We start from the raw sequence: 13480 nt of genomic DNA, 5'->3' as shown, positions 1-13480 counted from the left end.
AGAAAAACATAAAAGGGGTTAATATTCCAAATATTATTAGGGATAATAATTTTATTACTCACTTTAATATAAGGATAAGAAACTTATATGAGGTTAATATCCAATATATTATTATGAATAATACAACTCATTTACTTCTAATATAAGGATAAAATCCAGAAATAATTTTATTTGAAATATTATTAGAAATGATGCGACAACCAAAAAACATAATTTTATTTTTCCCTCGAAAGAAGCCTCAGCAATAATTGAGGATATTTCACCTTACAAGACCAAATTCTTGACTTAGAAAATTAGGATTTGTTCATCATAGCAGACCCGTCATAGTAAGTTAGTAGAGATAGACTTCATCAGACAATAGCAAACAAATAAAAAACGATGCACCTTACCTCAGCTAAAGCGCATTAGGAGTGTTAATATATTTCATTTACACAACCAGTCCCTTACCTAAAATCTCTTAAAATAAACTAGTTAGGTTTCCTAGTAGCTATAATACTAGGTGTTGACTTCCCAAACAAACCAAAGACCATTCCAAAAGACACTGCCCGAGAATTGTCGTTGAAACATCACTCTCGTGAGGAGGATACGACAATAATAATAATCAAATCTAATAAAAATCTAACATTATTCAGCAATCAAGTTCATGCCATTGATCAATGCACCTAAAAATGCGAGCAATAATCACATATTTGTCAACCTATAACACATCAAATATAAACCTATTTCTTGAATCAATGTAAAACATCGAGCCAAAAAATAATCATGCTCGGAATAGAATCGAATCCAAAACCAATCCAAATTATATTCCAAAATGTAAATGCATTACTGTTTCAAAACATTAATCAGGCTACATCATAAGAGCTTATGCGATCAAAGGAACCACAGATGTCAAGGTCAGAGATGATGAAGCAGGTGAGCTTGAGATGGTTTATTTCTTGTGTTTGGTAATGACAATATTTAGGTAGTAGATGGTAACAATATTTTTCTTGACTAATGATTGGAATACTACTGACTAGTTATTTGTTGATATATAAACCATAATTTAGAGGTGAGCCGTCTCCTGATCCGGTCTGCAAAACAAGACCAACGGATCCTACCACTAATCTACTTAAGTGATTACAAGTTCGAATCTCATCATTTCTTTTTTATTTGATAAAAAATAATGCAGAAAGTAGTATGGATCTATACAAGTTTTAAGCCGAAAGAATTTTCATTTTAGAAAATATATTAGAGAGTAATATAAAATTATTCTTGAACCTCATCTAACATCTTAACCTTTTAGGTTGAGATGCTTCTCTATACTCACTAAAATCATTGTTGCAGCAGCATCCCCTTCCACGCCATCAGCAGCAGCTTGTAGCAGACCTCTCCAACAGCGGCAACTTCTTTGAAACTACAGCAGCAACTTCTTTCAAGCCATTTACCTCATCACCACCATATTACCACCCCTATCTAAGACCCTAGACTCTGACCTTCACAAAAAGATCACCTTTCACCTACCAACACCAATCCAAACCATGTTTTGAATCTGTGAAGATATGCTTTGAAAGATTTCCTTGCTAGCTTCAGTATCAACCCCTAAGAAGATCCTTCATTAAATTTGGAGAGGTTAAGGACTTGTTCATTTCTCGCAAAAGGAACCGAGTGGGAGAAGGTTTGTGTACATCAAAATATGTCGATTTTAATAAATTTCAGATATTGGTTAAAATTGATTAATTGACCAGTCACACTTGAGAAATATAAAATTAGTGGTGAATCATATTCTATAGTGAGACGCCATGAAAACTAAGGAAAAGCCAAAGCTAAAAAGCTTCTTATTTATTTTAGTTTTATTTATGCCCAATACATGATAGTAGGCACTCGTACTCCCTCATACAGAATTGCAGTAGATAATATCAATACGCATCTGGTTCGAACATCACAAAAAGAGGGCCGACATTGGGAGCCAAGTGCTTGTCACTGTTGACGCCGACTGGGACGCATGAGCATTCACAGAAGGGTTCGGACATTGGACAAAAAGAAAGCTGATAAAAACTATTATCACCTTCATACTTGGTGATCTTAAACCGATTCAATCTATCAACACCTCCTGTGGTCACAATCAATCCTTCCGATTCAATCATCCACATCGTTGTCACGCCCGCCATCCTACATGAGGGTGCCTCAAAGTTCACATTTAGATAAGAGCCTTCACGGATGACACCATCGTTGGATTTTATAGCAGGTGAAAATGTTATTGGGAGGCTCTCGTTCAAAGTGGAAAGTATAACATCTGAATTGCATATGATCTTGCTAGTCGCGGTGACCGCAAGAGTTGTTGTATTGTCAGTCGAGGGGGCTACGATTAAATAACGAGCACCAGCTTGCACCTCATGACCGAAGACATCGAGCACTGCTGCAGCATCTTTGGCATGAACGGCCTCAGGAAATGAAGTTGCTGCGAAGGCAAAGAGAAGGAAGGAGAACCCTAGAAATTTAGTGATCTCCATATTTTTTGAATATGAGTATTAGTTATCTCAGTATTGTGTCTTGTTGATCTTGTGTTGAAACAACGCATGGAGAGCATATATTTATATGGAGCGAGCATTTTTATTATTTGTTACAATTAATTAAAAAATTCCACAAAAATATAAATTATAGTGTTTTACTCGTGCCGACCTTCGACAAAACTACAAACTATAGTCCTTTAGCAAAGAGTTGTCGTGTAGGTTTTGAGCTCTTGCCTCTTGCTTACTTGATTTATCCCACAATAGTGTTTTACTCGTGCTGAGTAGAAATTATAGTCCCATGGCAAGGAGTTTGCTTAAAATGTTATAATTGATCTGATCAATAAACTTAAAAAATTTAAATTTATTAAATAAAATTAAATAAACTATATTCTTTTGAAACGACAATTGTTTTAATCATTAATCGTGTGTAATAATTGGTGAGCTTGACAACTCGAAAATAAACAAAAGAGTCTATTCTATAAATAACTTCAATTAAAACTACTAATTAAACCTTCCAAATAAAATTCAAGTTGTGAAGCTTTGAATCGGTCATTTAAAATTAGATTACATGTCCTAGTACAAAATGAAGATTTTTTTATAAATTGTCAAAAAAATATATTCCTATTTTCTTGCACTAAAAACTATACGATATTTAAAAATTTATTGTTTTGATAGAAATTTAGTGATCTTCATTGTTAAGATCAGTATTAGTTATCCCAATATTTTGTCTTCTAGTTCATGTGTTGAAAGAGTGCAAACATTTGGATTATTCGTTATAATAATTATGCGTGCACCTGTTGGTCAACAAAACTACAAATTATAGTCCTGCGGCAAAGAGTTGTCGTTTAGGTTTTGAGCTTTTGGACCACTTTATTTACTCGTGCTTAATAGTTTATAAGATTCCATCAATTCAAATATTTCCTCATCTCATTTTCGAAGAAAATAATAAATATTTCTCATCATATTTTAAGATAGGTACTGCTATATATATAGTGAGAAAGGATTTGTATTATTTGTCACCTAATATTAATTCAAACTTGTGCATGCTGACTACAACATAAATAATATTTGTATAGGTTAAAAGTTTCGGGACCACTTTGCTTACTTAGCCATCCCCCAAAACTTGTTTTACTCTTGCTGATTAAATAGTTTTCTACATGTATTGTAGTTGAGAAGATTCATGACATGACCAAAAGATTGATGTCTTCTCCCAAGTGCAGGAGTGTCGAAGTAATAAATAACCCGGCAAGACCGGGGTCGAACCACATGGAGGTTAATTATATAAATTATAGATAACAATAATACAACAATAACAATAACAACAATAATAATAATAGTGAAGAAGAAGAGGAAGAAGTTGATGAGAACTTTGAGATGGAAGATTAACGTAAGGATTAAACAATGTTAACAACAAATGTCAAGGTTAGAGGATCCACTAATGGTATTTCAAACAAGTATAGTATAAACTCTTATTATTCAATTGGAAACCACACACAAGGAGGTTCCAATCAGATTATAAATTGTTAACATGATTACATTAGTTATCTTATTCGAATAATGCTAATACTTGTAAATGTTTTCAGGCATTCATGATTATAACTTATGTTAACAACAAATCAAGTTCCTTTCATAGCTCAGGTGTCGGTTATACCATACAGTATGGGCTATGAAAGTGCCAAGTATTTGTTGTACCAAGTGTTATACAACATAAATCTAGATTAACCATTTAACAAGCAAAGTATTAAAAGTGAACAAGATAACAAATATAAAGCATGTTAGTATCCAACATTAAGGTCCATGTTAAGTTTATATTATACTTATTCTTACACCATTAGTGTACCCTTTTCACCTTGACATAATTAACTTAGCTACGCATAATGAAAGAAAGAAACATAAACAAACAAGGAAAGGAAAAGAAAAGCATAAGCAAGAGATTAATATAAGCAAAACTTAAGCATTACAAAATACAAAGAGAGAAAGCAAGAGCATGATCTTGATCTGGAAACCAAGATGCCTAAATACATGGCAAATGCCTCCTTTTATAGGCCAAAATTCGGAACTATTGATTTGTTGACTAATTGATGAGTGGGTGGCCACATCTTGACTTGGTGACAATTCTTATCTTCTTGTCTGCCAAAAACGTCATTGATGACGTCATAATTTGAACAAACTTGAATCATGAAAGTTCTAGGAAAGTGTCTCATCTTTCCAGGGTAAACATTTGAGATCATTTGAACTTCTAGAACTCGAGATATGGGCTGAACACTGAACAGTGTCTGGGCTGCAGGACAGATTCGGACTTCTTCTTTGTTTCTACAATTTGGACTTGAAAACGGCCTTGTTAAATCTTGGGCTCCACATGAAAGTTGTAGGCCTATGTCTTATCTTTCCATCCATATAAAATGGACCTAAATCCAAGATCTACAGCTCCAGATATGACCCAATTACCGAACAGTGTTCCAATTTGGACTGCACCAGCATCTCTTTGGCCATCTTTTTATCCTTTCAATTTCAGTACTTCAACTCATCAATCAATTCTTTCATTTATGTGATAGGCCTGCATTTAAGATGAACATTTATCATAAATTAAAGGTATCTTATATAATTAGATATGTTATTATAAAACATGCTTTAGTTAAGGAGTTATTGATACTTCAAGTGCAAAATGATGATATAAAACCTTGATAAAAATGCACTTTTAAGTACTAATCACCCCCCCCCAACCAGCTTATTACTAGTCCCTAGTAATTAAGGCGTTAAAATAGAAAAACAATTTGCAAATTCCACAAAGCAAGGCATTTATCATTCAACTTCCATTAATCTATCCAGATAAACAAACTCATTAAATTTATATATTTGCTCAATATCTCTTAAACAAAATATTAATAAACCTTCCTTGTTATGTGCTCAATGTATGAAACATAGATGATGGGGCTTTTATTGGAAGAAAACAATATTTTGTTCTAATGTTTAAGGTTAACTTCCTTGGGTTGGGATTATTTTATTTTATTTTACTCTTTTTTTTTTCTTAATATCTATACATATAACTTAAAACACAATGCATCTTTAACCCATGTAACGAGCTTTCGGCTAATGACTCCCAGACCAGTTGATCTTAGGGCATTAGGTGTTGAGACACCCCTACGAGCTTAGTAACTCGGGTTGCAGATACTGATACGTAGATAGTGCAACCCATGTAACGAGCTTTCGGCTAATGACTCCCAGACCAGTTGATCTTAGGGCATTAGGTGTTGAGACACCCCTACGAGCTTAGTAACTCGGGTTGCAGATACTGATACGTAGATAGTGCAATGTTTGATTCCCTTAAGCTTTTCTCCTTAACCCATGTAACAAGCTTTGGGCCAATAGCTCCCAAGTCAGTTGACTTTAGGGTATTAGGTGTTAAAACACCCCTTCGGGCTTAATTGCTACGAAATCAAACTTATCTACGTTTTTATTATTATCATTTTCTTTTTTCTTTTTTTGGTTTTTTTGTTTTTTTTGTTTTTTTTTTGCAAATTATAGATTATCCCTATCCCTTAGTTGTTACCTTTAACAAAAGAACATAAATAATGTAATAATCCAATGTGCAACCCACAATCATATGTTAAAGTGTGTGTGTGAAAATGAAGGTTTAAGAATACTTGTTAAATGAGTATATGAGCAGAATTAAGTAATAACAATGCGAGAGTTTGTAAACCTGAATATTTCAAGAAGTATTCTAATAGGCCTTGTTATGAATATTGCAAATAACCATTAGAAAATGTTTACTAAGACGTGTCTCAAGAGTCATTCCCCCTTACTCTGCCATCCTAGTAATAACAGTTTTGCCAAATGGTTTTTTAAAAACAAAAACAGTTAGTTGGTTAGTTTTTTTTTTTTTTTTTTAATGTCGTCTACTACCCTCTCCCCCCAACCAAAACAAGACATTGTCCTCAATGTCCTAAGGTAGAAAGATAGAGTATAGAAGACATTACCTGAAACAACGAACACTGACAATCCTGAAACACACTTAAACAAATATAAGAGATAACAAAACAGAAAAAAAAATATTATGCTATTAATAAAACTGAAAGACATAAATTTTTACAAAACTCAAACTCAAATCGTAGTTGTGATTGTGGCTCACATCTTCCCTTGGTTTTACGTCCAAGAACGGCTTAAACGCCCTCTATGGGTCGGGGATAGGCTTCCCATCCAGTTTTCTTAAAAACTGGCAAACAGGGTCTTTTACAGTCAGATTCCCAAGACTAAGTCGATCATGTTCTTTATGAAAATGGGGCCATAAATCATGAATAGCACGATGCACATCTCCACTAGGATGCGTCTCAAGGGTTAATAGAAGATTATCTAAAGACCCCTTACTCAGGCCATTCTTAATGAATTGTATTTTATCTTCACGGTTTATAGATACCATTCCTAAAGAACGACATGTTGCATTACAAGTCCATCTGGCACATCGGTGACAGACTTTCAGTCGTTTTGCACGACGTTTCTTTGCAAAAGTGCTTTTACCTGTTCCAGGCATGTGTGAAATGAAAGAATCGGAGGACTCACCTAATAATCGGACCTTTGCTTCAATCAGCCAGCGAATATCTTCAGGAATTCCATGATTCATTAACAACTTCAATCTTGCACACCTAGCACGGTAAATTTTTGTAATCGCATTCTGAGGCAGAGCGGGAAAGTACTTTTTCAATTTTTCAAGAATGGTGTCCATTTTGAAATGAGAATTGGAGAAGAGATTCAAACAAAAGAGAAAGAGCAAGTAATTGCACAAATATATACAGATATCAGCTATTATGGGAAACTGAAAGAACCGACTTAAGTCACGGAGTACCGTTATCCGCCATTTGACCGGGATGAGAGACTAGCAAAACAAGAGTCACACCAAAAGGAAACACAAAAACAATGTGAGAAAAACAAAATAATCAACCTTTATCTACAGGATCATTCAAACCAATGGATTCATTTTCACTAGGAAAATTATCAAAGTAAGTTTTCAAACGATGTCCATTTCTTTTAGAAACATTGTCATTCTTTGGATTCTCAATATCAAAGGCGCCATAAGGATACACATGTTTCTCAATAAATGGAGCGCTCCATCTTGATCTTAACTTTCCAGGAAATAAATGGAGTCGAGAATTATAAAGCAAAACTTTTTGACCAGTATCAACTTTTTGACAATTTTCACAAGTTTTACAGAATGCATGTGTGTCTTTGAACATGGTGGGCCAATAAAATCCATTTTGAAAGATTTTCGCAATGGTCTTTTTTGATGAGAAATGACTTCCACATGCTTCAGAATGACAAAATTTAATGACACTACTTACCTCATTGTCCGCAATGCATCTTTGAAATATTTTATCAGGACAATGTTTGAATAAGTTAGGGTCATTCCAATAAAATTTCTTCACTTCGTTCAAAAACTTACCTTTGTCTTCGGTACTCCAATGAGTTGGCAAATCTCCTGAGGCAAGGAAATTGATATTTTTAGCAAACCAAGGCATTGGACTAAGAGAAAGTAAGGATTTGTCAGGAAAGTAATCATCGGTTGGTGTGATGTCAGATATCGAATCTGTTGTCACTCTTGACAAAAGATTCGCATCAACATTTTCAATGCCTTTTTCATCCGTGATTTCTTCCTGAGAATAAGTCATTTGCAAATCTTCAAATTCATCAAACTCAGTATTACTCAAAGTAGATTCAAGTTGATCACAAACTAATTCTTCAATAAGATCTACTTCTTGTAAATCATTATCATCTCTAGGTTGCTTGCAAATGTTGAAAATATTCATCTCCAATGTCATGTTCCCAAATGATAGCTTCATCAGTCCATTCCTACAATTAATCAATGCATTAGAAGTTGCAAGAAATGGACGTCCTAAAATAACAGGAAATGAATTGCATGCTTCAACAGGTTGTGTGTCCAAGACAATAAAATCCACAGGATAAATGAACTTATCGACTTGTACTAACACATCTTCAACTATTCCTCTAGGCACTTTTACAGATCTATCGGCAAGTAAAAGAGTTACAGAAGTTGGTTTTAACTCACCTAGATTGAGACTTTGAAAAACTGAATATGGAAGTAAATTCACACTAGCTCCAAGATCAAGTAAGGCTCTTTCAATTTTATGTTCTCCAATAAAGCAAGAAATTGTAGGACAACTAGGGTCTTTATATTTCAAAGCATTATTGTTCTGAAGAATGGCACTTACTTGTTCGGCTAAAAAGGCTTTCTTTTTCACATTCAGTTTTCTATTCACAGTGCACAGATCTTTCAAAAATTTAGCATAAGAAGGAACCTGTTTAATAGCATCCAACAAAGGTATATTGATCCTTACCTGTTTGAAAGTTTCAAAGATTTCAGAGTTGTGATTGACTTTCCTTTGTTTAGTCATGGCATGAGGAAATGGAAGTGCTGGCAGAGAATCAGTCTTTTCTTTGCAATGATCAGATTCAACCCCTTCCTTACCCTCAGAGATTGATTTATCATCATTCTCACAAGGTTCAAGAATGGGTTTTTCAATAACCTTACCACTGCGAAGAGTGATGACTGATTTTACGTGATCCATGTGTTGGCTTCCCAAACTACTTGCATTCACATTGTATTGCCCCTTTGGATTTTGTTGTGGTTGAGATGGAAACTTACCTTTCTCTTGGAAACTGAGAGCAGATGTCAATTTTGCAAGAGTATCTTTAAAATCTGTCATGCTTTGAGCAAGTTGAGTGTTAATTGCCTCTTGCTTTTCCATAAATGCATGCAATGTTTCCTCAAGATTTCTTCTAGGAGGGGGAGCATAAGGAGGTGCATATCCATGAGAATTTTGGAAATTATGGTGTGCTTGAAACGGTGGCTGTGAAGTTTGAGCATTATTGTTCTCACTCTTCCAACTGAAATTTGGATGATTTCTCCAACCAGGGTTATATGTTTGCGAATATGGGTTATGGTTGGGCCTTTGAAAACTGTTTAATGCATGGGCTTGTTCATGGAGACATTCTTTAAAAGAAGGCAAGGTTGGACAGTCATTGGTTGAATGTTCGTTGGTTTCACAGATTTGACATGCAATGTCTTGAACAGATTTTAATTGACCACTCCTTTTCAATTCTAGCGCTTCGACTTTTTTAGCTAAAGATGCAAACTTGGCTTGGAGGTCATGATCTTCCCTAAGGTTGTAAATACCCCCACTAGATGTATGAGGTTGGGTTTTACTTGGTGCCTCATAAGTACCTGTGGTGTCCCAATTTTGTGCATTTTCAGCTAGCAAATCTAAGTACTCCATTGCTTCATTAGGGTCTTTATCCTCAAAAGTTCCATTGCACATCAATTCAACCATTTGCCTATCTCTAGGAGTTAACCCTTCATAAAAATGTGAAACTAATCTCCATGTTTCAAAACCATGATGGGGGCAAGTATTAAGTAAGTCTCGATACCTATCCCAACATTGATAAAATGTTTCTCCTGGTTTTTGAGAGAAAGTAATGATTTGTCTTTTGAAAGAGTTTGTTCTGTGGGATGGAAAAAACTTCTTTAAAAATTGTTGTTGCATTTCATCCCAAGCACGAATGGATCCAGGTCTCAAATTTTGTAGCCATGTTTTAGCTTTATCTTTTAATGAAAAAGGAAAAAGCTTCAATCTAATGGTGTTCATGCTACAATTTGAGTCATTATACGTGTTGCAAACCTCCTCAAATTCCCTTAAATGCAAGTATGGATTTTCTAAATCTAAGCCATGAAAAGATGGTAAAAGTTGAATAATACCTGTCTTAAAATTAAAATGAGATGCATCAGGAGGAAAAACTATGCATGAGGGTGCACTTGTTCTTGTGGGATTCATGTGGTCTCTAAGTGTTCTAACCCGAATATTCTCATTATTCTCATTATGAAGGGATTGGTTATCTTCTTCGGCCATATTTTCTGAAAATGATGAGGATACCCTACAAAGTCTACCACTTAATGTACGTGACCACACTCTCATGCACGTGTAAGAAGAGAATAAAAGCAAGAAGAAAACAAAAGAAAGAGAAACAAAACAAAAGAAACAAAGTTAGATACAAGAAAAGAGAAAAGAGAAAATAAAGTAAATACTATAATTTGTACAAGAATTTACTTCCCCGGCAGCGGCGCCAAAAACTTGACACGACCAAAAGATTGATGTCTTCTCCCAAGTGCAGGAGTGTCGAAGTAATAAATAACCCGGCAAGACCGGGGTCGAACCACAAGGAGGTTAATTATATAAATTATAGATAACAATAATACAACAATAACAATAACAACAATAATAATAATAGTGAAGAAGAAGAGGAAGAAGTTGATGAGAACTTTGAGATGGAAGATTAACGTAAGGATTAAACAATGTTAACAAAAAATGTCAAGGTTAGAGGATCCACTAATGGTATTTCAAACAAGTATAGTATAAACTCTTATTATTCAATTGGAAACCACACACAAGGAGGTTCCAAGTTCCAATTAGATTATAAATTGTTAACATGATTACATTAGTTATCTTATTCGAATAATGCTAATACTTGTAAATGTTTTCAGGCATTCATGATTATAACTTATGTTAATAACAAATCAAGTTCCTTTCATAGCTTAGGTGTCGGTTATACCATACAGTATGGGCTATGAAAGTGCCAAGTATTTGTTGTACCAAGTGTTATACAACATAAATCTAGATTAACCATTTAACAAGCAAAGTATTAAAAGTGAACAAGATAACAAATATAAAGCATGTTAGTATCCAACATTAAGGTCCATGTTAAGTTTATATTATACTTATTCTTACACCATTAGTGTACCCTTTTCACCTTGACATAATTAACTTAGCTACGCATAATGAAAGAAAGAAACATAAACAAACAAGGAAAGGAAAAGAAAAGCATAAGCAAGAGATTAATATAAGCAAAACTTAAGCATTACAAAATACAAAGAGAGAAAGCAAGAGCATGATCTTGATCTGGAAACCAAGATGCCTAAATACATGGCAAATGCCTCCTTTTATAGGCCAAAATTCGGAACTATTGATTTGTTGACTAATTGATGAGTGGGTGGCCACATCTTGACTTGGTGACAATTCTTATCTTCTTGTCTGCCAAAAACGTCATTGATGACGTCATAATTTGAACAAACTTGAATCATGAAAGTTCTAGGAAAGTGTCTCATCTTTCCAGGGTAAACATTTGAGATCATTTGAACTTCTAGAACTCGAGATATGGGCTGAACACTGAACAGTGTCTGGGCTGCAGGACAGATTCGGACTTCTTCTTTGTTTCTACAATTTGGACTTGAAAACGGCCTTGTTAAATCTTGGGCTCCACATGAAAGTTGTAGGCCTATGTCTTATCTTTCCATCCATATAAAATGGACCTAAATCCAAGATCTACAGCTCCAGATATGACCCAATTACCGAACTGTGTTCCAATTTGGACTGCACCAGCATCTCTTTGGCCATCTTTTTGTCCTTTCAATTTCAGTACTTCAACTCATCAATCAATTCTTTCATTTATATGATAGGCCTGCATTTAAGATGAACATTTACCATAAATTAAAGGTATCTTATATAATTAGATATGTTATTATAAAACATGCTTTAGTTAAGGAGTTATTGATACTTCAAGTGCAAAATGATGATATAAAACCTTGATAAAAATGCACTTTTAAGTACTAATCAATTCATATAATATATGAACTATCCATAAGGATCATAATGAGTAAGTTTTTTTTCTAGAAAAAGTTGAAGATTCAATTTAAAGAACCCTAATATATACTCTTCAATCAAGTTGCACAAGGTTTTCTATAGTTAATGAATGAAAGAGATGATGAAATAGTGATAGATACGTATGTAGCAGCCATCCTTTGTATATATATATATATGTTTAGGGTTGTGTACAATAGTAATGGTGGAAAACACTACACAAGATAATTAAACTATGTATATGATAAGTTCTCCGTAATACGCCCCCTTAAGCTGAAGAGGGAGACTCCACTCGAAGCTTGGATCGAAAATACGCAAACAGTGTAGACGATAGAGGTTTGGTTAGGACATCGGCTAGTTGATCCTTCGAAGAGATGAACCAGACTTGAATCTCCTTCTTAGCAACTCGATCACGAACAAAATGGTAGTCAACCTCAACATGTTTAGTACGAGCATGAAAGACAGGATTTACTGACAGAAACGTTGCCCCTAAATTATCACACCACAAAGTAGTCATAGGTGGAAAGGAAAGCTGGAGTTCTGACAATAACGAACGAAGCCATAGGATTTCAGCGGTGCCATCAGCTAAGGCCTTATATTCGGCTTCTGTGGAGGATCTAGCAACAGTACGTTGTTTTCCAGATTTCCAAGAGATAGGAGTATTCCCAAGATATACCAGATAACCACTAGTAGATTTCCGATCATCAACACTGCCAGCCCAATCTGCATCAGTAAAGCCATGGAGGGATAGAGGAGATCCTCGAATAACATGTAAACCATAAGATGTTGTAGCCTGAAGATACCGTAAAATACGTTTAACAGCCGCCCAGTGGTCCTCAGTGGGAGCGTGCATAAACTGACATACCTTATTGACAGCATAACAGATATCAGGTCTGGTAAAGGTAAGATACTGTAAAGCACCGACAATCTGTCTATACTTGGTGGAATCTGAGTACGGGGAACCTGACAGGGTGGTCAATGCAGAAGAAGGGGATGAAGGAGTGTCAACCGGTTTACAGGATGACATACCTGCTCGTCTAATGATATCAGTAGCATATTTCTGTTGACTCAGTAGAATGCCCATAGAGGTGGGTTTTACTTCAATGCCCAAAAAATAGTGCACCATACCTAAATCCCGAAGCTTGAATTCTGAGTTCAGTAAATTAATCAGTTTGTAGAGTAACTCAGAATTGCTCCCAGTCAACAAAATATCATCAACATACACAAGTAAATAAAATAGAGCACCACCATAAGAGAGGATGAACAGAGAAGTGTCAGCCTTGGAGGCTT

The 13480-nt window shown here is 35.0% G+C and overlaps 1 protein-coding gene and 1 pseudogene across 1 annotated transcript; both read right to left on the bottom strand.

Annotated features, from left to right (window-relative positions):
• Window positions 1-1786: 1786 nt before the first annotated feature.
• LOC133695680 (wound-responsive protein GWIN3-like) lies at window positions 1787-2536 on the bottom strand. The gene has a single exon (XM_062117604.1). It carries the CDS (start codon window positions 2487-2489, stop codon window positions 1896-1898), a length of 594 nt encoding a protein of 197 aa, XP_061973588.1. The 5' UTR covers window positions 2490-2536; the 3' UTR covers window positions 1787-1895.
• A 4059-nt stretch (window positions 2537-6595) lies between these two features.
• LOC133696181 (uncharacterized) lies at window positions 6596-9205 on the bottom strand (annotated as a pseudogene).
• Window positions 9206-13480: the final 4275 nt, after the last annotated feature.

The sequence above is a fragment of the Populus nigra genome, chromosome 6 (assembly GCF_951802175.1).
Source record: "Populus nigra chromosome 6, ddPopNigr1.1, whole genome shotgun sequence".
Taxonomy (NCBI): domain Eukaryota; kingdom Viridiplantae; phylum Streptophyta; class Magnoliopsida; order Malpighiales; family Salicaceae; genus Populus; species Populus nigra.
This window is presented reverse-complemented; position numbering and strand designations above follow the sequence as displayed.